Below are 25,516 nucleotides of genomic sequence, written 5' to 3'. Positions count from 1 at the left end.
GTGAACACACGCATAAAGGACGCGATGATTTTGATTGGTGTTGATTACGCGCTATTAAACTTGGTACTAGGATGCAGTCGACGAATGGAGAGTCGAGACTGGGTGCCAGTGAGGCAGGTATCTGAGAATGCAATCAGTCATAAATCGAGACCGCCCTCGCGTCATGCAATGTCGTTATAAATGGAAGAAAAGAAAGAGATGTGTATGAAAACGTATTGGGAACAGCAATGATGACGAGGTGGATGCCGGAGCGAGTCGATACAGGATGCAGATAACCGAGTGTGACAGCGATGCATGGTCGACGGTGGCGCACCCCCACTCGATAAACTCAACCAATAGCATCACATTATACCCTTGAGTCCGCGAAAGCCACCAGTTTTGGAAGACGACGGCTTCTTCTGTTCCTTCTCTTTGACCTTCTTCCCAATGTTCTGCGCGCCACCTGTCTCATAGTCAGTCTCTGATCTTGCAGGCTGTGATACAGATGGCTTACCTCGACCATAGATCCGAACCTCCGATTTCGGTTCTACTTTTTCTTTTCTGTCCTTGTTGGAGCTACCATCGGTATCGGCGGAGAAGCTACTCTGTCCACTAGACTGGGGCGGCTTTGGAGCCTGAAACTGGTTGTGCAGAGAGGCGTCATACGCTGCGGAGAAATCCGGCCCATAGTTTCCGCCAAACCCAGGGTAGGGAGATGGCGCCGTTTGCGACCGTTGCGGCTTTCCGTGTTGTAGTGATTCGAGCCTAGCCGGACGAAGTGGTGAAGGACCCGCACCAGGGCTGTGTACTGACTCCGGGGAACGGTATTCGTAGTATTCTTGCTCTTCGTTTGGGGGAACCTCTGTAGTCGAGAGAGGCGTCAAGTACCTTGAGCTGTAGTTGTTTGCTGTTCGGACGCTGGAGTTGCGACTCATGCGCGACGTGCCGAAATCGACATGGCCAGCCTTGTCTCGGGGGTAGAGCTGTCCCATCTCCGCTTCTCGCTCACCTTCAAGATCGTGGTACTTCATCTGCAGCTCGGTGTACTGCTCAAGGAGACGGTAGTGGGTCTTTTTCAGCTGCTGCATCTTGGCGTTGCTCGCTGCGAGCGTCGAGTCAAGCATCTGCTGAACGGAAGACGGGAGCTGTCCCGGTATACCGGTGCTTCTGTCAGATGTTTGCAAGCGCGACTCTAGCTCCATGATCCGGCGTTCGTAAGCCTTGATCGATCGTTCGCGATCTTGCTCCCGGCTGTTCAAGCGCATGTTTGCAATCTCGAGATCGTTGCGCAGGTCGTTGCGCTCCTGGATGAGGGTGTGCAATTCCTTCCTTTGATCTTCGAACGCTATGATCTTGTCCTGGGCAGACTCGAGCTCTCGTCGAATGTCGCTGTAATCCTCGAGCTCATATTCCAATGCTTTCGTTCGTTGCTGAGCTTTTAGTTGCTCTGCCTCGGCCCTCTCTACAATCTTCTTAAGCTGTTCGTAGTCTGACTGCGTCCTTTGTAATTCATATCGCAGACCGCCTTCGTCACTGTGCCATGTCTTCTCGCTCTCCTTGTATGACCGGACCTTGTTGTTCAGCTCGCTCTCCCATTTCTTGGACTGGCTTCGGCTCGTGAGTGTCTCCTTTTTGAGTTGGGCATACAGCTCGTTGGCCTTGGCGAGTTTGGCCTTTAGCGTCTTGTTGGTGTTGATCAGATTTTGGGTCTCGGCTTCGGCGGTCGCTTCTTTGATATGCTTCCGTTGGAGCTGTCCAATGTGGGCAAGGTGTTGTAATTTGAGATAACGCTCAAAGTTGAGGTCGTTCCGAAGCAGCATAATTTCTCGTTGCAGCGACGCCATGGTGTGGTTCTGGAAGTCACTCTGGCCAGAAGTCTGTCCAGATATCGACTGGGCGAAACTGTCTAGACTGGGTTGCTGCGCTACGAACCGCTGTGCCAACGGGCTAGCCATGTCCGGCTTCTTTGTATCAGTAGTAGGTGGTAGTGTAGGAGAGTCCATCATGTCGCGACCTTTGAGCAAGGGAGAAGCCATCGACTTGATAGACACGGCAGACTTGATTGACTTGCTCCGTGGTACTTCAAAATCTGGGATTTGTGGGGCATCACCCGAAACGTTCATAGTCGACTGAGTGTTTCTCCAGCTTTCGTCTGAGTCATGCACGGTCGTACCATCCTGATCATCCAGTGTGAACTGGGAGGGTATTTCAGGGACAGGCGGTAAAGCTGCGTTGGGTGGGGGACCGGGATCCTCCAATGTCGACGACACGGCAACGCAGAGATCCATGCACTCGACGACGACGTCTGCGGGATCACTCTTCAGCCACCTGTTTTCGCTAAGCTCATCTTCGACTGTGGTAGTGAACATATTGGGGTGCAGCAGATGGACCCGGCGGTAGGGTTCTGTCCGGCTGTGGATGAGGTCCTGATCTAGGTCGAAGTCGCGCGCTCCAGGGAAGTTGAGCGACTTGAGGTACCTCCTCGGCTTGCGCACGAAACTCATAAAGTTGAGCGGGAACAGGCCGTAGAGGAAGGTGAAGTAGTGCATGAGGGTTGGCGGGGGCGAGGCTGGGTAGTCCATGGATGGTTGCACCTGCTCCCAAGCCTGCTCTGAGCTGTCATGGTTTTCCTCGTCTTCTTCTTCGCTGTCGTCGTCGTCGTCGTCGTCGTGCATGTCCATCTCGCCAGCTTTGCCATCGTTGTTCCCCAGCTTGTCCCAACACAATATCCGACAGTAGACAAGGAACATCTTCTCGAGGTGGTGGTCCGAGGTCAGCGCTCCGCATATGTGAGGCAAGAACATGATGAGCACGACGAGGGCCAGCTCGATGACGGTCGACGAGTTGTCGATGAGCAGGCATTTCTCCAGGTTCTGGACGAGGGGCGTTTCGAGAACGAGATGGAGATGCGGCGGCTGGAGGCGGACAAAGGCACTGAGCAGGTTGAGGGCCTGTATGCGATGTTGCTTCTGCACAAGGAGGTCGTCGAGTGTGAGGAGGAGGATCTAGAACAGTCAGCCAAGGCCATGTGCATGTGCATGGTAGAAGAACAACCTTTGGCATCTTGCGCCCAAAGGCGACTAGGACGGCCTCGAGCTCATGGGCGATGAACTCGTTCTCTGGAGACACGGCATCCGAAGGCACCTTGGTCCTCGCCAGGTATGCGTCCAGTATCTTGTTGGTGAAGAGAGCGGACAAGCGGGCGTGCTCTCCATCGTGGTCCTCTCCGAGGTCGTAGACCAAGATGCTCTGCACAAAGGCCCTCGCATCTTCAATCTCGCTCTTCTTGTAGCCTATGCCGTCGATGACCGGTCGCAGGGCCGAGTTCCACCAGGCGGTCAGACGCGCCTCGCCTGTTATCGCGGGCCGAAGCAGTCGCAGAGCTGATAAGAAGGCGCCGCGCTTGTCGGGGCTATTGGCGACATGGCGCAGGTACAGCGCGTGGAGATCATCGTGGAAGCGCTGGGAGTCGTGGTCGTCAATGTCGTCATAGCGCTGGAGGAAGGCGTCTATGGTGGCATAGAGCTCGTCGGGCAGAGGGTCGGGCACGGTCGAGGCAGAGAAGGCGGCATTCAGAGCTTTCAGGGACTCGCGCATAGACCTGCGCGTGTTAGCGGTGCTGCGACCCAGCCAGACGTTGGGGCAGCAGCGTACCCAGACATGATTCTCTCTCGCTGTCTCTCTCCACCTGCCGTGGATGCAGCTGGGCGATGTGGGCGATGCGCAGTCTATAAGGATTACGGATGCAGGAGTAAGCATGTCACTGCCCATGCAGGTCCGGTCTGGGGAGCCAAAGCTTTTTGACAGCGGGAATGCGTGGGGTGACGACAGTGAGGGAGCAGCAGCCAACGGCAGCAGACAGACAGTAGTTCAGTGCCGCGCCTTCAAACACGACCTGATGCTCCTTTTGCGCGCGAGCATGGCCCCATGGATGTGCAGCGCTATTGAGTGAGCCCCGGACATGCGCCAAAACAAATGCTCGTCTCACTGCCGGCGTCCCAAGTGCCTTCAAGCATCCAAGGCCTGTTGGCGTTGATGATGCTAACCCGAGGTGCAGCGCCCAGTCGCGGCTAGGGGGCCGTGCGCCGCAACCCTGCAAGCCACCACAAACGGCCTCGAGGCCACCATGGTTGCTTCTGCCACCCCTGACGACTCGCCATTTGCCCGCTGCCTTCGGCCCATCTCATCATCGCTATGTGTCTGTCTGGCTGTCAATCCATGTGTCTGTGCATGGGACTTGTGCTACTAGACGTCTTCCATCACAACATTTGAACACAGTCAAAAACAACTCATCTCGAACCAACATATCGCGGCGGCTCGTCCGAATCCAGCATGTTGGATTCGCTCGCCCTGAACCCTTGCTGCGCATCCGATTCGACTTGAACAGCCTCCACCACGGCAGTCGCTCGCCGGACTGCCAATCAGACATGCTTCTGAGAGACATTTCCTATGCGAGCCTCTAATCGTCTCGCAACTCGCCCAATAATTACGTGTGTCAGCCATGCCGTTATCTTTCCCCTCGGGTCATACCTCTATATTGAAAAATGTCCCGGCGTGGCGTTTCGCTTTGCTTGGGCACGCTTGGATCAGACAGTACGCTATATGCGGCAGCCCTGCAGCCTCTCCTACCCCAATATCTCACATGTCTGACTGCTGCAAACTCAATACACAGGGTCCCCTCATGCACAAAGCAACTGTGTTTTCTTTGCTCACTAGATTAGCAACAGCCGATCTTTCTCTATCTAAAAGCACGCTAGAATAAACCTTTCCAAGGCCGTCGAGTTGCGCGGGATGCGCCGAAGCGGACCTCCTCTGCCCATACTATCGCCAATTACCGATACCGAGAACACGGTAACCTCGGACCCATGCCGCCATGTGCAGCTCTGCCCCGTACCTCCCTCTTATCGCAACCATCTCCCTCATCCGCCCCATTCCGACTTTTTATTACAATTTCCATCACACCTTCTCTATCAAGATCAGCGAATCTGCCCCGTCGGTTCCTCTTCCGATCGGCTCAAAAGTAGCCCCGTATGCTGGATGCAAACGTGATCGTCCCTGGGTGTCTCGCCCTACGATAGCACCAATCTAGTTGTGATTTGCAAAACTACATGACCTAGACATATACATTACAACCGAGCATCTGATACACACAGAAATTGCGCTGTTAGAGAGTAGAAGATCCATCTGCTCTGACATGACCCACAAAGGCAGGATGACAGCCGGCGATAATCCCTGGCCTGGTGAGCGAATCACCACCAGCTCCAGGGTTGCAAGCTCTGTGTATGATAGCGCTATGTTTCGGCACAATCCAGCCATCGACCTGGAAGAACGACCAAGGCCTTCAAATCATTGTTCAGATGGCAAAGCAGTTATTAGAACAGAAGTATCAGCTAAGCCATGACAAGATCGTCATCATCATCTTGTATTCTTTCGACAAGCGGGAGATGCGCAAGCGTGTGGAGACAGCGGGACTCAGCATCAGGGTATGCACAATTGGTTCTGTCCAGGGTAAGAAGTGTCCCTGTACAAACTGCACATGAGACACGCTCACCGACTTTTACCCACAACATTAGGCCACGAGCGCGATGTTGTCTTCGAGCATTTCCCCGCTACCCACTAAGAAAGCAAGAGCCCTTGGATTTTATGAGCGACGACCAGTGCGTCAACATTGTGGTGAGTAGGTCCAAAGAAGTCATGTCCATCGTGGGATATCACGTGCGGTGGAGCCACCAGAACAGCTTGTTGCTCCTTGGTGAGGTCATCCACAAGCCCATGTGTGTCCCTTGGAAGTCCTAGTGCTTTGCTTCAATGCTGTTGTGGAGATGCGCTGAAATTGGGGCTCCAAGAGTACAATTGTCATATTGACCGGAGAAGTCTGCGGGTATGGCTAGCAAGTCCAGTGGATTTGATTCGTGGAAGATCCAATATCTCTATTTACATGTCTATTTACGCTACGTTTGATATACAACCTGGTCATCGTGCCAGCACCATACCGTGCTAGGTGCTTTGTATGAATGCTATCCGGAATTTGGCGGTGTGAAGACAAGTGATACGTTCGTTATACAACCCATTCCCCCTAGACAAAAAGAGTCTACGAAGGTACACCAACAACCTCAAACTGGTAGTTGCACAGCGGCTTCGAGTCCGTAACCTCAATACTTCCATATCCACCGCCTACCATGGTACTCTCGTCCCAAACCTCCAACTGCACTTTTCCTGGAATCAGCTTCTCGAGCCCGGTGAACTTGAACTTGTTGAAGCCAGGGCGGAGATTCGTCTTGTTCAGCTCCTTGGTGCCGACATTGACAACCGCGACGAGGTTCGTCTTGCCTCCGGGGACGAGCACGACGCCGGACACAGCATCCTCGGCGGCCTTCGCAATGTCTCCCGACTTGGCTACGTCGTCGTCATAGCAGGTACCGCCGACTGTAAGCGTATGGTGCCAGAAAGTGCCCTGAACGGCCTTTCCATTACTGGGACGCATGTTCGCTGTTGTGCGGTCGCCCCTCTTCCATGCGGCGATGAAGGGTTGGAGAATCTGCCAGTAGCCTGTATGGTCGTAGTCATCCGTGAGAAGCTTCGTCCGGTTGTCCAACGGATCTGAGTGAAGCTTTCCCATGTAGTGACCCTCACCGGCATCGTTCCAGGTCTGGAGCTGTACCATGTCTGGTTGCAAATCGAGTATCTGACCAAACCTGTTCTCAAGGTTATCTTCGCCACGACGGTACCAGTTGTCCTTGTTGCTGAGGTGCTTGTATTGTACTGGCGAAATACCCATCATGAACAGCTTGTTCGCTTTATCGGCGGCGGTCTGGAAAGTACGGTCTGTCGCAGCAGATACGGTGACTTTTCCATCTTGTGTTGCAGGCCATGAATTCCAGTTGAATACGCCATCGAGAGCAGTGCGGCTGTTGAAGAAACTGGTGCTGGGATTGTAGATCTCAGAGAAGCCGGGCACGACTAGCACGTTGCCAACTTTGCCCTTGAACTTGTTCCAGTCGTCATCTGTAAAGTCCTCACCGCCGAAGGTAGACAGGAGAGGCTTGTCGGTATTATCAGACGGGTCTCGCATCTTGAGATAAGAAGAACGAGTGCTGTAACCCTTGAAGTAATCGGCGTAATCCATGGGACTTTTCAAAACGCCATGACCATGGTCAAAAGAAAAGAATAGACTGAAGCCGCCAATGTCGTCGGCATTATTGAACATGTAAGTTACGGTGTCATTGGACCACCACTCGAATTGGTCTGGATTTTGTTAGGAAGGCGTTGAGCTTGCATTCATAAAAGTCTGTACCAAAGTTGAGCGCAAAGCCATCCAAACCAATATTCTTTGCGTCGAGAATATCCTGGCGGACATCGTTATTTTGAAGGCCACCCACCATGTAGTGTGCCACTCTGCGCAAAGATCAGCATACGTAAACGTCCAATACCAGGTGACTTACATCGGCCTGTCGACGACAGAACGTGGTGTAGCCCGACCAGCAACAGCGCTAGCCATAAGGCCGGCGGCGAATGTAGAATCAAACCGCATCTTGGAGCTTCAGATTCTCCTACAAGTACCAAATCAGTGATGTGGTTGACGGTGGGCTAGGTGGTTGTGCCAGTCTACTTTATAGCCTCGATGTCGTATTTCGTAGTGTGCCTCGAAACATGCGTTTGCGTAAGGCCACCGACTACACAGCCCGTGGCAGCCTCGCCGTTCAGAACAGTGGCGGCACGAAATGAAAACTAGGCCTGCCAGCAGGGATGTTCGTTCAGACGGTAGCATCGTGGTCCCGCTGGCTTTCCACTTTATCCGAACAGCCCTCCATGAATATTGCGCGAGGCCTGTCCCGCTCTTCGCGCTGGTTCAGCGATCATTGGCCTACCAACAATTCACCTGTTCCCTAATTGTTCAAGGACGAATTCGCTGATTGCAACGAATGCGAAAAGATTGCAAGGACCATTCCGTGCATCTCCGCAACGCCACGTGCAATTCGGGCCACCAGCTGTGGAGACGCTTAGAGGACCGTGTACGTTGGTAAGGCATCATCGGCATGGTTAGACCGCGATCAATGAGCCGTCTTGCTAGCCTTTTGTTCTAAAAAAACGCGTCGTTGCATGATGTGTTACGCGACGGGCCGCGACGTGGATGAAGAAGGCAGATCAACCCAATCAGATTTGGTACTAACGTTGACGCCTCTTGGTACCTCGGTACTCTCCCGCCTCGCCGTCCTCATCCACTACGGTCCGCTGTAATAATAGGGTCCAGCAAGTCCGCAAGAAGGCCATCAGACCATGATGGGGTGTTTCTACGCGCCAAATGCAAGGCGGGTCGTAAGGGCGCACATAACTCAACAATTGAGCGAGGGGTATTATCCAGAACAACTCTGAACGGTGGTGAATACGAACTCCATCGATCATCAAGACATCATCCCAAGTCGCTTCATTTTTAGATTGATGTGATTTGATCAGCACACGGTAACAATCGTGTCAATTGAATATGCCTACTAGGTTGAGTACGATCATCCAACCTGTGCTATTCCATCAACACAACATCCTTCTTTCACCCTATCGGCCTACTGTTTGTCTCCTCTCTCACCTAGCCCCTCTTTCCCTCCTTGCACCTTCGTCGCGCCTCCAATTCCTGTCGTCCGAGTGGGCTGCGCCTGATGGTCTGGTTGCTTGGCCGGATGATCGTCTCCGCTCTTGTTCTCATCTTTAGAGGCACTAGACTGGTGATCCGTGTTTTGCGTGTCCGAACGCATCTTCGCGTTTGGTGCGGCAGAGGAGTTTTCAGATGGGTCCGGAAGGTTGGAAGCAGGATTCGGCGTGTCCATCAACTTTGCGTGGCTGGGTGTGGTAGTGAAAGCGCGCAATTGGGATGTGATTGGGCGTTGGAAGGCGCGCAGACGAAGGCTGATTGACGACATGGTGGGTATGTTGACGCTTTACGACCTGATGTTATTGCTGAGAATATCTTGAGAGGAATCCACAGGTAAATAGGCTTGAGAATTGAACAATCAACGCCTACAAAGTTTGACAAGTGTCAGAAGCTCGGTTGTTGCAAGACGGATATGTGATGTCATTGTGACCGCTACGGCAGTGGCGAAGATCCGCAATTGCCCCTGGAGTTGCGAGAGCACAACTCGGCATCCCTGAGCTAGTTCTACGCATGCTTCGTGTGCAAACAGAAGACGAAAGGTGCCATGCGAGCAGGTGCCTCGCCATGCCAGCCAGGTGTTGTAGCAACACGTGCTTCATGCATTAGCGTGCCGACTACGCCTCATTGGGCGACGCATTGGGCTCCTTCCGTACTCGAGCTATTCAGAGAGCCTTGGGACGACAAATTGTAACGCCGACAAGGGAGATTGGGAAACCAGACACGCAGTTCGACGTCACACCATCTCGTCTGTTGAGATGCGAGAATTTGTGCTTTTTGGTGATTCGCTCACCGAATGGAGCTTCAGCGAAGAAACGCAAGGCTTCGGGCTTTTTCTTAGGCAACAGTATCAAGACAAAGTACGGATCGTCAACGAAGGTAGGTCTCAGCAAATTCTCTACGATACTTTTCAAATCCTACTTAGACATTGCGTCTACTATTCGTCATCTTCGTGCCGACCGACAAGCATCACCTAAATGGCCATGTCTGATATGTTGCCCGAGATCGTCTTGTACGGCGCTTCTATGACAGAGTGGAGTTTCAGAGAACAGACACAGGGTCTTGGGTGGTTTTTAGAAAAAAAAGTATGGGGGCAAGACGATGGTGGTGAATGAAGGTATTATGCACAGTTCCGTTGGTGTTTGTAGCGAAGTATAGATGAGCTTTAGATCGTATGCTGACTGACAACAGGCAAAGCAGGGTACGCAGCTTAGTTTGCGTTCATGGCCTATATATTGACAAATTCTGTAGTTATACATCGACCCATCTCAAGGATGACTTCACTCGTATAATCCACCGCGCAACGTCCCCAGGCGCGGCACCAACCCTCCTGTTCACAATCTTCATCGGCGCAAACGACGCCGCCATGGTTGGGGAGACGGAGTATGTGCCTTGGCCCATCTTTTCAGCAAACATTCGAGGCTTCCTCGACACCATCCTTAGTGAGGATGCTATGGAAAATACGAAGATTTTGCTGATCACCCCTCCTCCCATTAACGGATCTGTGGTCGAGACTGGAGAGAACAAGTCTGCAAGGGAAATTGAGGACATCAACCAATGGAGAAAGGAAGGCCCAAGGTACAAGACGTACATGAGCAAAAGGAGGTATGCAGATGGTATCATGCAAATTGCGAAAGAGTACGAAAAGACGGGGAGGGTCGTTGGGCTCAATTTCTGGCAAGACCTTGTGCATGCAGTCGTCACAGAAGAGGGATGGCAGTACGATGAGCAGGTACCACCAGGATGCGGTCTGTTAGGCGCCCAGTCGTTCCCAACAGGGTGGTTTACAGATGGGCTGCATCTTGATATCAAGGGATACAGAGTACTGAATAACGCATTGTTGGAGTTAGTGACTGCAAAGTGGCCAGAGCTAGCACCCGAGGCGCTGTAAACCTGTATGCAATCATGCATTCGTTCTACTGGGTATCTGATCCGCTTAAACCACGCTCAACCCCTGTTCAAAGTGTTTCCTGAACCTTTGGGATTCGCCTCTACATACTCATCCCATGCTCGCTGCTTCATCGTCTCTTCGTCTGCTGCAACAAGATCGTCCTCATTTGGCTCAGGCTGCATCTCGGACTGGGGGCCTCCACCCTCTATCATGCCACCTCGGCGCTTCTCTTCTTCTAAGTATTCGTCTATTGTCATTGTCGGTAGACTGTGGTCCGGACGGAAGACGTTCTTCTTCAGGGTTTGGCGGCTGTCCAACAGCGTAAAAGGCCGCATGGGTTTGCCGTCACCGCTCAAGATAGGCCCGGAGTACCGCAGCCCAGCATACTGACCATCCAGGCGCTCAGAATAACCGTCTTTATCTCTACCGTCCTGTCGGCTGTCAGGCGCTTGCTGTGCCTGTCCCTGTGGGGGCGTGGGTGGAGCCAGCGAGATGATGTGCAATTCTTGGGCCATCGACTCCAGCGAAGCAAACGTCTGATGCACCATGAACGCCAGGTTGGTCAGATGCAACTCTCGTACCACTTGCTCATCCTGTTCGGCAAGTTTGGGATTTTGTCGCAGGTACTGTTGTCGCATGTCTTAGCTCCAGATTTGACCCGTAAAAGCAACGTTAGCGTGACAACGTACCTCGAGTTTCCGCTTCAGCTTCTTCTCCTCTCTGAATCGGGAAATCTTTGCGTCCCGTCTCGCTGCGGCATCCCGCGTGTTAGCGGTGGAGAAGTTGCCCTTGTCTTCCGTGTAGGCTTCGAAGAGCTTCGCGTCCGCCTTGCCAAGCACATCATAGGAATCTAGGAGCTTGAGGAATCGCTCATAGTGCCCCCGCGCTCGTAGCAGGTTTTGTTTTCGAAATGATATATCAGTGTTGAAGATCTTTTGTATGAGTTCTGCCATGTGATAGTTTATCGCCATGTATCTAAATGGGTAAGCGAGGGCCATGCGCACGGGATCGTGGGGTGGGTCGGAACACGCACTGTAGATCAGACGACGATATGTCTTCTAGAGTCTCGTTCGGGCTGAACAGCGACACCTGCTCCGATATCTTTAGGCATTCTTCGTAGGTGGCGATGGTCGCGCCGAGGTTTTCCTGGTAGGTGGGACTGTTGGCTTCGTAAGAAGAAGAAAGCTCTTCGCGCGCCCTCTCCGCCTTTAAGAATAGTCCCCGGAGACTTTGCGGTTCGTTCGACATTGTGCAGAGGTTCTGACTGAGGATCGTGACGATGTTGAGGAAATGGTAGTGGGGAGACACGTGAGAGCGTGAGTTGGTGTTGATGAGTCAGCATCGACCCTTCCCAAACCGCGTACCCCGCTATCGCCGCGGGTACACCGCGCACTCCTGAAAGCGGCGGCTTCATGGTGACAGACATTTCTAATGCCAAGTTCTCCCGGCATGTTCAAACGGTCACGACTGCCTGATAGGGGCAGGACGAGCGAATTTGTCTGAGCACCCGTTGTCGGTTACGTGCATCGTTTGCTTGCTCACGGACGCGCAACAGACTGCGCAAATACTGGCAGCGCCCTTGTCCTCGACCGTTAACTGTGTCCATGAGAGTATCTCCTCTCTCTCACCCTCTGAATCTCGTGATAAGCTTCAATTAACCCTTTGGCAACCGACAGTATGGTGGATGCCACAAGCCAATCGTGGGTGACAATCGAAGAGCAACAAGAAGACTACTTCTCGTTCGAGGAGACATTGGCGTCTTCCGATTCTGAAGACGAAGACAATAAATCCAACGAGGCAAGGCGTCAAGATAAGGATGAAGACTCTGATGTAGACGCTGACATTGCGCATGCGCATGGCCCAAACACAACATCAGAGAGGCGCAGAGCGCAGAACGAGATCTTGAGAGCCTTTGCTGCTAACATCAGTTCGCGCTTAACGCAGAAGGAAGTCGACGATGCTGCCGCAAAGACTGCCAACGAAGAGCAGCTTTCGATCCGCGATATCCTGGCAAAACAAGATGGCACCGCTCGCATCACGAACCCACGCGACTACCAAACCGAACTGTTCCAGAGAGCCAAGAGCGAGAACGTGATAGCAGTGCTGGACACGGGCTCCGGCAAGACCCACATCGCAACTCTACTCCTGCGACATGTCCTAGATGGCGAGCTTGAATATCGGGCTGCAGGCGGCATCCCCAAGATTGCGTTCTTTCTGGTAGACTCAGTCAACCTCGTCTTCCAACAAGCAAATGTCTTGCGGTGCGGTCTAGACCAGAGTGTAGAGGGTATATGTGGCGCTATGGGTGCATCGCTATGGTCGAAATCGACCTGGGAGAGTCACTTTCAGAGTAACATGGTGATAGTATGTACCGCCGAGGTTCTCGTGCAGTGTATGATGCACTCCTTCATCACCATGGCCCAGATCAATCTCCTCATCTTTGACGAGGCCCATCATGCAAAAGGCAACCACCCCTACGCCCGTCTGATGAAGGACTACTACGTTCATGAACCGAAGCTTTCTAATCGGCCTCGTATCTTTGGGATGACAGCTTCTCCGATCGATACACGAGGGTTATCGATCGATCACATCAGAAACGTCGCGAATGACCTTGAGAAACTACTCCATTCCAAGATAGTCACTACGTCTGAGAGTGTTCTCGCTTCGAACAGTATCAGCAGACCCATCGAGGAGATAGCGGTATATGAACGGCTGCAGGACGAGTGTGAGACGCCCCTCCATCAAAAGATAAAAGCCAAGTTTGGAGATATATCGGCGTTCAAGAAATTGTTCATCGCATCCAAGCACCACGGCTCCGAACTAGGTCGTTGGGCTTCCGACATGTATTGGTCTTTCGCTTTCACTGATGAGCAGAGTCGCAAGCTCGAGGATCGTGAGCACCTTAAGCACAACAAGATTAAGCAAGATGGAGCCGCGCAGGAGTGGGACGCTCAGTCCAAACGCTTACAGGAGGCGGCCACATTTGTACAACAGTTCGACTTCGGTTCGTGCGCCCTTAGCGACGAAGATCTGAGTTCAAAGGTTCTTAAGCTTCGTCATTGGCTCAATCTTTACTATGAGCGCGATGATGGAGCTCGTTGCATCGTCTTCGTCACGCAGCGACAGACCGCTCGCCTGCTTGAGCTCATCTTCTCCCAGATCGGCGGACCAAACCTCCGTTGCAGCGTTCTTGTCGGGGTCAATAATCGTGTAGGCGAGCACAATATCTCCTTACGGAACCAGATTCTGACAGTCGCCAAATTTCGTCGCGGTGAACTGAACTGCCTGTTTGCCACATCCGTAGCAGAGGAGGGACTCGATATTCCACAATGCAACCTTGTGGTACGGTTCGATCTCTACCGCACCATGATAGCATACGTGCAGTCTCGCGGTCGGGCAAGGCATCGTAATTCCAGGTACCTCCATATGGTCGAGGCTGGCAACGAAGATCATCAAAGCCGGGTCCTTGATGTCAAGAGCGACGAAGACACAATGCGAAGGTATTGCAAAGCTCTTCCCCAGGATCGTCAAATCGGCGGAAATGACGTTGACTTGCTATCGTTCGAAGACAAGATGTACCCAAGTTTTGTCACAAAGGCTAGTGCAAAGCTCACTTACCGCTCAAGCTTATCTGTTCTCAATCACTTCGTAGCTACGCTGCCTGGACCTGACAGACAAACAATGCTTCAACCCACCTACGTTGTCAGTCCTGAAGTTAATTACGATGCCCTGGATCCGCAGCGGAGAGGTTTTGTTTGCGAGGTAATGCTACCGGAGCACTCACCTGTGATTTCAGTCACTGGTGACATCCAGAGCAAGAAAGCAACTGCAAAGTGCTCCGCCGCATTCAAGGCATGTCTCAAGTTGTACAACAAAGGCTATCTCAGTGAAAATCTACTCCCTACGACCCATAAGAGCTTACCAGCCGGAACAAATGCATTGCTGGCACTCAGTGAGAAGAAGAAAGGCATGTACTCCATGTTGATCAAGCCAGAGTTCTGGAAGATCGGACGTGGCGTTGCCCCTACGTGTCTTTATCTCACCCTCATCGACCTTGATGCGGGTTTGGATCGACCTCATCAACCCATGGGGCTCCTCACTCGCAATCCCCTCCCGCAAATGCCAAATTTCCCCATCTATCTTACTGATTGCAGGCCCTCTAATGTCATCTCCCAGTCCTCTCAAACTCCGCTATATGTGTCAGCAGAGACGATAGACATCCTCACTGGTTTTACTTTGCGCATATATGAGGACGTCTACAACAAGAAATATGAGAATGATGCTAAGAAGATGTCCTATTGGGTTGTGCCGATACTACCTGGCAAGATGTCTTCTCCGCTATCCGTTACCGCCCTCGATCAGATTCTGGATATGGAACAAGTTCACAGAGTCTACAACGAGCCTATGTGGAGATGGACACCAAAGACTATTTCTAAGGACCTATTAGACCGGTACTTCGTGGACCCTATGAATGGAGGCCGACGCTACTACTCAAACCACCTCGCCACACAGCTCAAGCCACAAGATCCGGTTCCCAAACGTCTACCTCGTAGCGGGCACAAATTCATGGACAGCATCTTGGACTATAGTGACAGCAAATGGGCAAAGAGTAGGGATATCTCAAGGTGGAACCAATCACAGCCTGTTCTTGAGGTCGAAAAGATCCCTTTCCGTCGCAATCACCTCGCACGTGTCGAAGAGAAAGAGAAAGGCGAGCTCGACGACCTCAAGACATACATTTGTCCCGAGCCCCTACATGTCTCTAATGTAAGCATCCAGCGATTCAGCATGTATACAGCAAGTTACTGACGAAGTAGCTCGCAACACCATTCGTAGTCGTGTGCTACGTCCTACCAGCTATCATTCATCGATTCGAGAGCTACCTCATTGCTTTAGACGCCTGCAAAACTCTGGATCTCGATATCAGCCCAGCGCTTGCCTTGGAAGCCCTGACCAAAGACTCTGACAATTCCGAAGAGCATGGCGAGGAAAAGATCAACTTCAAGAGCGGGATGGGCCCGAACTATGAGCGGTTAGTGTTGGACTCGCACATGGAGCTACCCACTGACATAACACAGTCTCGAATTTCTAGGAGATTGTTTCCTCAAGATGGCTACGTCCCTCTCGGTATTTGTACAGCAGCCAGACGAGAACGAGTTTGAATTTCACGTCCGCCGTATGGAAATGCTTTGCAACAAGAATCTGATGGAGACTGCAGTGGGTAAGAAGAAAGTAATTTCTGCAGACGGAACTGAGCTGGACATCCAGCTTTACGGGTACATTCGCACCGACTCTTTCTCACGGTATGTACAAAGCTCTCATCAAGCCCCCCTCAAAGGACTAACTCGTGTAGGCGCACATGGTATCCTGAAGGGCTCAAACTTCTCAAGGGTAAAGGACTGAACAAGACCGAAGACGACTGGCTCAAACTCACGCACAATCTCGGGGATAAGAGTATAGCGGATGTTTGTGAGGCCTTTATTGGTGCTGCTTTCCAACAGCATCACAAGGCCGGACGGTGGAACCCCAGGGACTGGGATGAAGCCGTCAAAGCTGTCAAGCTGTTTGCCAACAGTCGGGATCATCTGATGTCAAAGTGGTCGGACTACTATGACGCGTACCAGAAGCCAAAGTATCAGATCGCGGACGCCACCGCGGCAATGCTCGAAACTGCTCGCAAGATTGAACTGAAGCACCCGTACCACTTCAAGTATCCTCGCTTACTCCGATCGGCCTTCGCTCATCCATCGTACCCATACATGTATGAGAACATACCAAACTATCAGCGTCTGGAATTCCTAGGTAATGTCCCCTTCACGAACCGCATGTTCACACACACTGACTCCTTTCTCACCCTCTAGGTGACTCTCTCCTCGACATGGCTTTCATCATGCATCTCTACTACAAATATCCGGACAAGGACCCCCAGTGGCTCACTGAGCACAAGACGCCCATGGTGTCCAACAAGTTCTTAGGCGCCGTGTGTGTCAAGCTGGGCTGGCATGTTCATATCAAACAGAATACTGCTATCCTGAGCTCCCAGATCCGCCAGTACGTCTTGGAGGCCGAGGAAGCAGAGAGGGAAGCAGGTGGTGCTGTCGACTATTGGGTAACCATCAGCGAACCACCCAAGTGTCTGGCTGATGTAATCGAGGCATATACTGCAGCCATCTTCGTAGATGCGGAGTTTGACTTCAGCGTCGTACAGGATTTCTTCGACATGCATCTCAAGCCCTTCTTCGAGGACATGACGCTCGGGACCTATGAGAACTTCGCTTCCAACCATCCAACCACGCGTCTCAGTCGCCTCCTTTCCATCGCCTTTGGCTGCAGCGAGTGGCGCATGGCCGCCATGGAGACGGACACGCTCATCCCTGGTAAAGGCAAGGCCATCGCTGCTATGATCATGATCCACGGGAAGGTCGTCTTCCATACCTTGGGCCAGAGCGGGCGATATGCACGTGTCAGGGCGAGCCATACAGCATTGGAGAAGTTGGATGGGCTTCCACCGTATGAGTTCCGGAAGAGGTATGGTTGTGATTGCGTGTACGAGGGAGAGGGTGAGGGCGAGCAGGATGAATCAGTATTGAAGGCGAAGGCAGAGCGGATGAAGGAAGCTATAGGTCTGAGTATTTAAACCATTGGGGCGAACATGTGATTGGTTGAGACGACTGCTGAGCATTACAGCCTCATATAGGTTGCATGACCAGTGGCTCTGCATGCCCTCTTCTCTGTGGCAGCTGCACGGTACCTACTCATTGAAAAAAGGCATCAAGAATGTTTGAAAACTTTGAGCCAGCAGTCATACTTCTTGCAAGCAGCGTGTGGACATCCAAAACGATTCTGATCAAAACTTAGATCAAAGATAACACCACATTCCGCGTTTGAATTGATGAACGCGAACCAGCCAACACCACCAGGGCACGTATTGCGAAGCACAGCTGGAGGAGACCTTCGCAGTTGGCAGTGTATAAAGGGTATATTCATCCTAACTTTGTACAAGAATAACAGCGTCATTAGTTCCTCCAGTCATTCAAACTCGTACTTCATAAAATCGCAAATAATAACTCCCAGAATGGAAGTGGATCTTTAAGACTTCTTCCACTCCACATCCGTCGCAAACTCCAAATTCGAGCGCATCTAGCCCGACCATACACATGTGTGGACACTACAAAAATAGTGCACATACGAAAACAGCGATCAGAGCTGCGGTACAGCTGGAACCAATTTGCGAGGCGGCTCCTTTCGTCTCCGAGGGCTGTGCAGCGTCCCCGGTTTGGCTCGGGTTGCCGCCGCTGGAGCTTGGAGTGCCACTAGGGCTCGTGTTCTCGCCGCCAGGTGTGTTAGACCCATCGTCCGATACAACATTGAGCGACAAATCATTGATTTGCTGACCGTTGCTGCCGTAGACAGCCTGCTTGACGTTTCGGTCGCCAATGTCCACCAGTGCGCCCTTCTGTGGGTTCTCGATACCATTGTCAATGAGGTCCTGGCACCCAGGGCAGACGGCCGGGATCGTGAAGTTTTTGCTAAAATCTTGCGCGGATATGAGGCTCGCGTCGCACTCGGGGGCTTGGATCTCGGTGGACTGAGGATTGGCTTGCTCAAGAGAGCTGACGTTAAGCTGGTTGAATTGGTTTTGGAGGTTGTCATAGTCCTTGAGAAGCTTGACGGAGCCGTCTTGGTCAATATCGACTAGACCGTAGTTCGCTTCCTCTTGGGAGTACTCGTATACGAGGCCGCCAGAGAGTGCTCGCATCTGGTCTCCGTAAAGTGCTTGAACCTCGTCGAAGTCACGGGGAGTAACACGATTGCAGCCATATTCACTGTAGAAGACAGGAATGGCAGAACTGTTGAACATGGCGACCAAGCTATCGTAGCCGGAAGTCTGGTAGTTGTCGCCATTGCACCAGCTGTAGGAGTTGAGACCAAAGAAGTCAGAGGACGATGCATCCTCGTCGTGTACACACTGCATGTACGCCCAGGTGTCTTGCAGGATCTCGCGGACGTCTGCAGCAGAGTAGCCGACTGGGATGGTGCGGTCGGCGTGGTTCTTGATGTAGTTCTTCATGTCACGCTGAACAGCCTGTATTCTCGTTAGCCTGGAAGACTGGTGAAGGTAGCTAGTCGTCCAAACGTACCCGGATGTACTGTGGGTTAAACTCCGCAGTGGAGAGGTCGTTCATGACCTCGTTTGCAGAGAAGAAACCCAAGGTGTTAGGGAAGCCCTTGAAGTTCTCGACGATACCAAACGCACGGGTAAGGTAATCGCTGTTGTAGGAAGTCCATGGTGCCTCGCGGTTGATGCTCTCTCCTGGCAAGGGCGAGTTGACATCAAGAATCATGTAGATGCCGGCGGCATTGAAGATTGAGGCGCATTTTGAGTGGTCAAGCGAAGGGTCGAGATTGTAGACACGGATCGTGTTCACACCCAGCTTCTGCATAAGGGTAGCATCTCGCAGACAGACATCGGCATTTGTGAGAGCGTCCTCGCTGTTCGAGGGCTGGTACGCTCCTTGACCTCCAGGTTGGTAGTCAACACCAACAATCATCAATCGCTTGTTCGTGACGGTGTCGACAAAGTCCTGTCCGCGGACTTCCACTGGATGGACGGCATACGCAATCGTTGAAAAGAGCGCGGGGAGCAGCGCGACCGCGCGAGTGAACTAGAAAGATGACTTTAGCGTTGTTCCAGGTGCAGGGAACATGGGTTTTATGCTCGAGAGACATGAGACGTACAGAAGGCATTTCAACAAACGACTGTTACGACAACGACCGTAAAACGAGAGACCTGGGAATCTTCGGGCGATTGCAGCGACTGCTGGCAAGCCTTATAATCCTTCGGTTATCTGCTCGTGTTGGTATCGCAATGTTATGCACCAAGACTAGTTGCAGTGGACCTTGGCCGCGGAGGAGCAGCTAAGACGGATCGCTTGCCGGCTGCTGTACTGTGATTCGAGCGTGAAAAACGAACGACATGCATACAGCTAGACCGCTGGGGAAAGATAGGGCCAAAAGTGACAAAAGTGGGCGCAGAGGAAGAGAGGGACAGGGAGCCAGGAAGCAGAGACATGTCTGCTTCCTGTCAATTGCAAGCAGGCAGTGACTGTTGGACGTGATGCTTTGGGAAGGTGTGCTTACTGCTTCAGCCTATCTCGGTAGTGATTACTTCCACGATAGCAGGAACGGGATGACCTCAAGACGTGCGCCGCTGCCATTGCCAACGCGACCCGCGCAGAAAGCTCTGAAGGCGTCTAATCTAGCGTGCTCCGAGTGGGCCATGAACATGTCCTGGCTTTACCGATGAGCTTGTCTCTTCTTGTTCCAAGGTTCTTGCCCAAAGTAACAGGAACATGTCCCATTTGCGAGCCGTGTTCGACTTTTGGAGTAGGATCATGACGCCATTCTCCAAACAGATGGCAGGGATTGCTGCACCCCAGCCACTTTCTGCATTTGCGCGCCAATCATCGCATCTAAACTCCGATATGCATCTTGGCAATGTTTACTGCACATGCGGGACAGATAAACGTGGCGCGCATAATACTCGAGGACAGCTCGCTACAAGAATGCTGGCAGATCAATCACACATCATCTCTCGCCGTTCAGCGTCAGGCCTCATAATCAACGCAGACTCATTCATGGAAGGATGCGAACATTGGTTCTGTGAATGTCGTTGGCAGAGATAATCTCTGCACTCGGGCTCAACGTCTATTTAGTCCTACAGGTGGACACATGCGGGTCCTCTTAGCCGCATATTTGGTTCCAAGATCCACATGCCTGAGCTTGTCGTGCCCCGGCGGTTGTGGAAGCCGAAGGTATGCATTTTGAGAACGCCATGTGAGCAAGATCATGTTCCGGATACGTCCAGGAGCCTACTCGACCAGCAATAGCTAGGATCAGCCGAAGACGATATCCTGTCGGCCGTTGGGTGCAAGTGGCTTGACGGTTATCTGACTTTTAGGATTGAGCCTACGACGCTGAAAGCGTTATAGCCGGCTCTCTCGCGCTGCCGCTCATCCTGTCATGTCCACATCCCGTGTCTTTCTCTTCAGCCCGCTCTCACTTTCCTCGATCTGGCCTTGAAATTTGGTTTGGAGCGCTTCTAGCAAGACCTCTTTGACCACCGCGAGACTGCCCACAGCCGCGTGAGTGGCTCCCTCAATCAAAGCATCAGGATCGGAGCCCACATCTCCCTTCATCCATATCTCTGTGATCTCGTCTCTTGAAGCCAGGTAGCCGACTACACATGCAGCGACAACTTCCCTGTGCTCTGCTGGACAGGGGTCGAGTATCCTAGCCAGCTCTTGCTGTTGTGTGGAGCTGGGGTTCCGTGTTATTGCGGCGACACCTCCACACACTACATCCACGCAATCTATGCCGGCGTCTGTTATGGCCGCGCTCGCGACTGTTATGCACCCTGCCAACACATTCAAGAGACCCCATCCGCTTCCAGTTGCGTTTCCTTCACTGGCGGAGTCACCCCACCAGCCGTCCTCGTCACCTTCCAGGATGGTGACCACTACTTCGACTCCGCTCTTAGGCCATCTCTCTCCGATGATGACACCCCGTAGTGCAGTCTCCAGGTGAACACCCAAATCGCGCTCTGCCGAATCCCGAATATAGCCTCGTCTTTGACGTGTTGCGAACGGGGCGAACTTGACCGTGGTCGTGAGAAGGAGCGATGGACTGAATGGCGCGCTGCGGGGGAGAGGCTTTGGGCCTTGGATAGAAGCAGTGATCTTGAGTGACGAAGTCGGTGGGATGAGTGTCGATTTGGTCGTAGGGGAGGACGAAGGTATCTCAAGGTAGGCAGAGCCCGATGCGGAAGGTATAATGGATGTTTGGAGAACTGTTGTAATGCTTAGAAATGGAACGTACAAGGATGGTATACCAAACGACAGGAAGTGCGCAAATCTCTCGGAGAAGCTCAAAATACCCTGAGTACGCGTAAACAGAGACTATGAAGCTGTTTGGGCACTTACAGATCCTGCGAAGCTCATTCGCGCCTCTTGACCTTGTCGGTCTCAACTTCTCCAGATACTGCGGTTCTCTAATCGTTCGCGCAAACACAGGCGCACTAGTTCCACCACTAGGCGCATTGTTTCGTCTTCTGTCAGCGTTCATCGTGCTTGTATCTGCGTCGTGTTGAACGCGCTGTACTTGCGGATGATTTCATGGTGTTCAGAAAAGTGGATGACTAAGCACGGACCCGCCAAGATTTCGGGACCCTCAAGTTCAATTTTCCTGCGCGTCTGGTTCAACTTTCTTTCCTTACCTCACACCCGCGCTCAAGGTACGTTAACACACTCCCACCCAATCCTCTCCCTTTCATTGATGATACCCTTGAAAAAGTTCTTGCGATCTCAGATGAGCTATGAACACATGCACCACCCTCTGATCTCACACTTGAAGCTTCTGCTTTTGCACAAGACTTTGCGACTGTAGCTAACCTCAGTCTAGATACAGCTCAGGATCGAAGCGTATCGCGCGAGAGGACTGCTCTCCTCAGCGGCCTAAGCATCTCATTGTTGAGGCGGCCGCAAGGTGTGAGCACATGGGCGTACGATGTAGCCGCCAGCATGCCTCCCAACACCACATCTGTCGCTAACCTGCAGCGTCTCGAAGCACATACTGATCAATGGTAAGTCCTCATCTTTTTCTCTGTACATGCCTTATATGATGATCGTATTATTTCAGTTCTGCTACTGAATCTCTTTGAAGAAAATTTATACCGCTTACCTTTGTCTGATATAACTCTGCACTCTCAGCTCTTCACTTCAATCGTTGAAGAACACTGCTGACATTGCAACCAGATACCCATCCCAGCCGCTCGCTCTGCATGCCTGCATGTGGTAAGCACCCCGACTCCCAACCCGTTCGCAAGGAGGAAAACTAGTCTATCCATTCAACGACATCTGTCGCCGGGTCACCCTCCCGCACCCTACCAGTCTCGGCTGGAATGACGGGTTGTGGAGTTGCACTGTTGGCTTGTCCAACGCCGCGTGATTGTGGTCTTTGAGCCAAAAGTCGTAGCAATCCGTCTTGGGCTGCTGCGACCTGAGGCCAGGCGATGGGGGATGATTTAACACGGCTGTCTGAGCGCAACATCTGTTTAAAACATGACGATATGGCTGTTTGAACATTGCTAACAGCACCCAGATTGTTACGAAGGACATGTATTCGTGTAGTCCGCATTCTGTTTAGATCATGGTAGATAGGAATCTCTAAATATATTCACCCAATTTTTCAGTCATGACACCTTGTGCACGTGCAGTCGTTTGCAACCCGCTGAAGTACTGTCTATACTGGGTGTCCCTTTGGTAGTGGAACAACGCGTATGCAATATGGAGAATACGAATGTCTAAACTTACTTCCGTTGAGGTACTGATTCGATTCGCTGCTTGGGCGGAGATAGCTACTCCTGCACATCATTGCTATACCAGTCTGAAACGGCCATACTACGTGGCTTGGCTTAGCCTCACACCTCGTGAACCTTGCAAAGTGTCAGCACTCGAACGACAACCATCGTGCATCTCGTCAGCCTCGCGCGTCGAGTCGATTGATTCGGCCATATCCGTTGCAGACGCCACTTAGCCATCAGCATCCCCGTCTGGACGTCACCGTGGCCTTAGCGAACAAATCCTTGGCCAAGCCCTACAACGGAGGTTACCAGAGACGCGCAGCACCCCCGAACGCACGCGATCCGCCATCTAAACGCCTGTATCGGATCATCCTACGTCGCAATTACTCTCGGGAGCGGCAATTCATCTTACTCGGACGCAGCAAGGACTGGGAGGCAGTACTTTGTTCAACGACTTGGTGATCTGGCGGGTCTTCGGTGACCGGGGGTCTCCAAGGGAGCAATTGACATCTGGCGCCCAACTCTCTGAATGTTGCCTTTACATTCATCGTCGAAAGGGAAGATGCACCGCCATGCCTTTTCCAACGGGGCGTATCCCTCGCAAGGAGGGGGTACCTTCTCCATCCAACCTCACAAGTACGTTCACCACCTACGACCCATGGCGCAACTATCGCGCAGCATCTCAACCCGCGTCTCCGTTACGACTACGACTCAAACAATCGTGTTGCTAACCTCTAGTGCACCTCTAGATTCCAGCCGCGATCACAGCCTGCGCTCAGGCGGCGGAGAACACTGATACAGCGCTTGCTGCTTGTCGGTTCGCTGTTCTTTACCGCCCTATTCTTCTTCTTCCCTGACCTGCGACCAAACCTGGGTTCCGGACCCCTCAGCTTGATCTCCTCGAACGACGATGCGCAGCTTGAGACCGTGCGATACTACGATTTGAACAACGTGCAAGGAACGGCGAGGGGATGGGAAAGGGAGGAGCGCATTCTGTTGTGCGCTCCTTTGCGAGACGCGGCTCCGCATCTGCCCATGTTCTTTGGCCATTTGCAGAACCTCACATACCCCCACAACCTCATCGATTTGGCTTTCCTCGTTGGAGATTCCAAGGATAACACCATCTCACTCTTGACGGAGAAGTTGGAGGAGCTACAGGCCAATCCCGACCCCAAGCAGCAGTTTGGCGAGATCTCGATCATGGAGAAGGATTTTGGACAAAAGGTTAACCAAGATGTTGAGAGTCGACACGGTTTCGCCGCACAGGCTGGCCGCCGAAAGTCAATGGCACAAGCGCGAAACTGGCTGCTAAGCGCTGCTCTGCGGCCAACACACAGCTGGGTATACTGGAGAGATGTGGACGTGGAGACTGCTCCGTTCACTATTCTGGAAGATCTCATGCGACACAACAAGGATGTCATCGTCCCAAGTATGTACAATGATACATGACGAAAATATAAATTGCTGACCTGTCACTCAGATGTCTGGCGACCACTTCCGGACTGGCTTGGCGGCGAACAGCCATACGACCTGAACTCCTGGCAAGAATCTGAGACTGCCCTCGCCCTCGCCGACACTCTCGACGAGGATGCAGTCATTGTAGAAGGTTACGCAGAGTACGCCACTTGGCGCCCGCATTTGGCCTACCTCCGCGACCCCTACGGTGACCCAGACATGGAGATGGAAATTGATGGTGTTGGTGGTGTTAGCATTCTTGCGAAAGCCAAGGTTTTCCGCTCTGGTGTCCACTTCCCTGCATTCAGTTTTGAGAAGCACGCTGAGACAGAAGGATTCGGCAAGGTAAGCTACGACGTTCGTACCTTGCTGCAGCGCTAACATATTGCAGATGGCCAAGCGCATGAAGTTTTCCGTGGTCGGTCTTCCCCACTACACTATCTGGCATCTTTACGAACCCAGTGTCGACGACATCCGACACATGGAGGAAATGGAGAAGGAGCGCAAGGCCAAGGAGGCTGAGGAAGAAGCGAAGAAGGCCAAGGAGGCTAAGATCAAGGACAATTTTGATGAAAAGAAGAGCGACTGGGAGAAAGAGAAGGCAGCCGTCCAAGACATGGTTCAGCAAGCAAAGAACGAGGAAAAGGCGGCCGCTGAGAAGAAGAAGCAACAAGAAGCGGCAGCAAAAGAGGAGCCGCCCAAGGCAGACACCAAGGAGGAGAAGCCAGCTGATAAGAAGGAGGGCGATCAATCATAGTTGTCGCAGTATTCCAGTAATTTCAAGGGTGTGAGACCTAGGTCCGCGCCTGTTTGCAACCCTATAGTGGAACGAAGCACTACAGCAACGACAGTAACGACTTGGGCAGACTGGGCGCAGATCTGGACCTTTACTTCTTTCGATCCACTGTGTGCTTTGTGTTGGAGCCTAAAGACTTGAGGCAGCAACGTTTCGCCGAGCCGGTCTCCGAAGGTGGCATTGGAAGCGTTTCTTTTCCTGCTTGGAGGGCGTTTGAAGACTATTTGGAGGAATGTATACATTAGATAGCAGCTTTGCATCAGGGGCGTTGTAGGCTCGACAGTAGATGAGCATTGCGTTTGTGTGTAACAACATCGAGAAACATTACAGAATTCCTACCAAGATCGTGACTATGGCCTGCCGTGTGTTTCGTCATGGACGTGTGACGCTGGC

General features: G+C 52.3%; 9 protein-coding genes across 9 annotated transcripts; 3 read left to right on the top strand and 6 right to left on the bottom strand.

Annotated features, from left to right (window-relative positions):
- Window positions 1-341: 341 nt before the first annotated feature.
- On the bottom strand, window positions 342-3,576 carry CC77DRAFT_1031298 (hypothetical protein; the record flags this gene model as incomplete). Its single annotated transcript, XM_018526656.1, has 3 exons — window positions 342-442; window positions 494-2,984; window positions 3,034-3,576. The coding sequence occupies 3 exons, from the start codon at window positions 3,574-3,576 to the stop codon at window positions 342-344; spliced, it is 3,135 nt and encodes a 1,044-aa protein (XP_018385443.1).
- Window positions 3,577-5,922: 2,346 nt separating this feature from the next.
- CC77DRAFT_92026 (hypothetical protein) lies at window positions 5,923-7,605 on the bottom strand. Its single transcript, XM_018533710.1, has 3 exons — window positions 7,422-7,605; window positions 7,274-7,374; window positions 5,923-7,224 (listed from the first exon to the last, which is right to left on the bottom strand). Exons 1-3 carry the CDS (start codon window positions 7,508-7,510, stop codon window positions 6,071-6,073), a joined length of 1,344 nt encoding a protein of 447 aa, XP_018385442.1. The 5' UTR covers window positions 7,511-7,605; the 3' UTR covers window positions 5,923-6,070.
- Window positions 7,606-8,381: 776 nt separating this feature from the next.
- Window positions 8,382-9,169, bottom strand: CC77DRAFT_1020568 (hypothetical protein). Its single transcript, XM_018525070.1, has one exon. The coding sequence runs from the start codon at window positions 8,889-8,891 to the stop codon at window positions 8,538-8,540; it is 354 nt and encodes a 117-aa protein (XP_018385441.1). The 5' UTR covers window positions 8,892-9,169; the 3' UTR covers window positions 8,382-8,537.
- CC77DRAFT_92087 (SGNH hydrolase) lies at window positions 9,136-10,539 on the top strand. The gene is made up of 3 exons (XM_018533713.1): window positions 9,136-9,499; window positions 9,818-9,821; window positions 9,872-10,539. Exons 1-3 carry the CDS (start codon window positions 9,379-9,381, stop codon window positions 10,509-10,511), a joined length of 765 nt encoding a protein of 254 aa, XP_018385440.1. The 5' UTR covers window positions 9,136-9,378; the 3' UTR covers window positions 10,512-10,539.
- A 28-nt stretch (window positions 10,540-10,567) lies between these two features.
- Window positions 10,568-11,759, bottom strand: CC77DRAFT_1031295 (type 2A phosphatase-associated protein 42; the record flags this gene model as incomplete). The annotated part of the gene is made up of 3 exons (XM_018526655.1): window positions 10,568-11,137; window positions 11,201-11,486; window positions 11,545-11,759. The coding sequence occupies 3 exons, from the start codon at window positions 11,757-11,759 to the stop codon at window positions 10,568-10,570; spliced, it is 1,071 nt and encodes a 356-aa protein (XP_018385439.1).
- Window positions 11,760-12,058: 299 nt separating this feature from the next.
- On the top strand, window positions 12,059-17,279 carry CC77DRAFT_989318 (endoribonuclease dcr-1). The gene is made up of 5 exons (XM_018536288.1): window positions 12,059-15,278; window positions 15,329-15,543; window positions 15,590-15,814; window positions 15,865-16,313; window positions 16,373-17,279. The coding sequence occupies exons 1-5, from the start codon at window positions 12,189-12,191 to the stop codon at window positions 17,146-17,148; spliced, it is 4,755 nt and encodes a 1,584-aa protein (XP_018385438.1). The 5' UTR covers window positions 12,059-12,188; the 3' UTR covers window positions 17,149-17,279.
- A 362-nt stretch (window positions 17,280-17,641) lies between these two features.
- On the bottom strand, window positions 17,642-19,528 carry CC77DRAFT_91994 (glycolipid-anchored surface protein 5 precursor). The gene is made up of 3 exons (XM_018533706.1): window positions 19,251-19,528; window positions 18,653-19,177; window positions 17,642-18,597 (listed from the first exon to the last, which is right to left on the bottom strand). Exons 1-3 carry the CDS (start codon window positions 19,257-19,259, stop codon window positions 17,680-17,682), a joined length of 1,452 nt encoding a protein of 483 aa, XP_018385437.1. The 5' UTR covers window positions 19,260-19,528; the 3' UTR covers window positions 17,642-17,679.
- Window positions 19,529-20,524: 996 nt separating this feature from the next.
- Window positions 20,525-21,635, bottom strand: CC77DRAFT_936644 (exoribonuclease family protein; the record flags this gene model as incomplete). The annotated part of the gene is made up of 2 exons (XM_018534507.1): window positions 20,525-21,360; window positions 21,494-21,635. 2 exons carry the CDS (start codon window positions 21,633-21,635, stop codon window positions 20,525-20,527), a joined length of 978 nt encoding a protein of 325 aa, XP_018385436.1.
- Window positions 21,636-22,940: 1,305 nt separating this feature from the next.
- On the top strand, window positions 22,941-25,473 carry CC77DRAFT_1020562 (Anp1-domain-containing protein). The gene is made up of 4 exons (XM_018525069.1): window positions 22,941-23,508; window positions 23,622-24,301; window positions 24,353-24,672; window positions 24,719-25,473. The coding sequence occupies exons 1-4, from the start codon at window positions 23,435-23,437 to the stop codon at window positions 25,082-25,084; spliced, it is 1,440 nt and encodes a 479-aa protein (XP_018385435.1). The 5' UTR covers window positions 22,941-23,434; the 3' UTR covers window positions 25,085-25,473.
- Window positions 25,474-25,516: the final 43 nt, after the last annotated feature.

Source organism: Alternaria alternata (genome assembly GCF_001642055.1).
Source record: "Alternaria alternata strain SRC1lrK2f unplaced genomic scaffold CC77scaffold_11, whole genome shotgun sequence".
In the NCBI taxonomy this organism is placed as follows: Eukaryota; Fungi; Ascomycota; class Dothideomycetes; order Pleosporales; family Pleosporaceae; genus Alternaria; species Alternaria alternata.
The sequence above is the reverse complement of the archived record's forward strand: the minus strand, read 5'-3'. Positions and strand labels throughout refer to the sequence as shown.

What these genes read in the sequence shown, in the direction of transcription:
- CC77DRAFT_92026 (XM_018533710.1), bottom strand. Translation starts at nt 7,510, where the DNA reads ATGCGGTTTGATTCTACATTCGCCGCCGGCCTTATGGCTAGCGCTGTT. An exon ending in TCTGTCGTCGACAGGCCGAT is followed by an intron (nt 7,375 to 7,421) that starts GTAAGTCACCTG and finishes ATCTTTGCGCAG; the next exon opens with AGTGGCACACTACATGGTGG. An exon ending in TGGCTTTGCGCTCAACTTTG is followed by an intron (nt 7,225 to 7,273) that starts GTACAGACTTTT and finishes AACAAAATCCAG; the next exon opens with ACCAATTCGAGTGGTGGTCC.
- CC77DRAFT_1020568 (XM_018525070.1), bottom strand. Translation starts at nt 8,891, where the DNA reads ATGTCGTCAATCAGCCTTCGTCTGCGCGCCTTCCAACGCCCAATCACA.
- CC77DRAFT_92087 (XM_018533713.1), top strand. Translation starts at nt 9,379, where the DNA reads ATGCGAGAATTTGTGCTTTTTGGTGATTCGCTCACCGAATGGAGCTTC.
- CC77DRAFT_989318 (XM_018536288.1), top strand. Translation starts at nt 12,189, where the DNA reads ATGGTGGATGCCACAAGCCAATCGTGGGTGACAATCGAAGAGCAACAA. An exon ending in CGCACCGACTCTTTCTCACG is followed by an intron (nt 15,815 to 15,864) that starts GTATGTACAAAG and finishes TAACTCGTGTAG; the next exon opens with GCGCACATGGTATCCTGAAG. An exon ending in TCAGCGTCTGGAATTCCTAG is followed by an intron (nt 16,314 to 16,372) that starts GTAATGTCCCCT and finishes CTCACCCTCTAG; the next exon opens with GTGACTCTCTCCTCGACATG.
- CC77DRAFT_91994 (XM_018533706.1), bottom strand. An exon ending in TTAACCCACAGTACATCCGG is followed by an intron (nt 18,598 to 18,652) that starts GTACGTTTGGAC and finishes ACGAGAATACAG; the next exon opens with GCTGTTCAGCGTGACATGAA.
- CC77DRAFT_1020562 (XM_018525069.1), top strand. Translation starts at nt 23,435, where the DNA reads ATGCACCGCCATGCCTTTTCCAACGGGGCGTATCCCTCGCAAGGAGGG. An exon ending in TTCTCCATCCAACCTCACAA is followed by an intron (nt 23,509 to 23,621) that starts GTACGTTCACCA and finishes GTGCACCTCTAG; the next exon opens with ATTCCAGCCGCGATCACAGC. An exon ending in CAAGGATGTCATCGTCCCAA is followed by an intron (nt 24,302 to 24,352) that starts GTATGTACAATG and finishes CCTGTCACTCAG; the next exon opens with ATGTCTGGCGACCACTTCCG.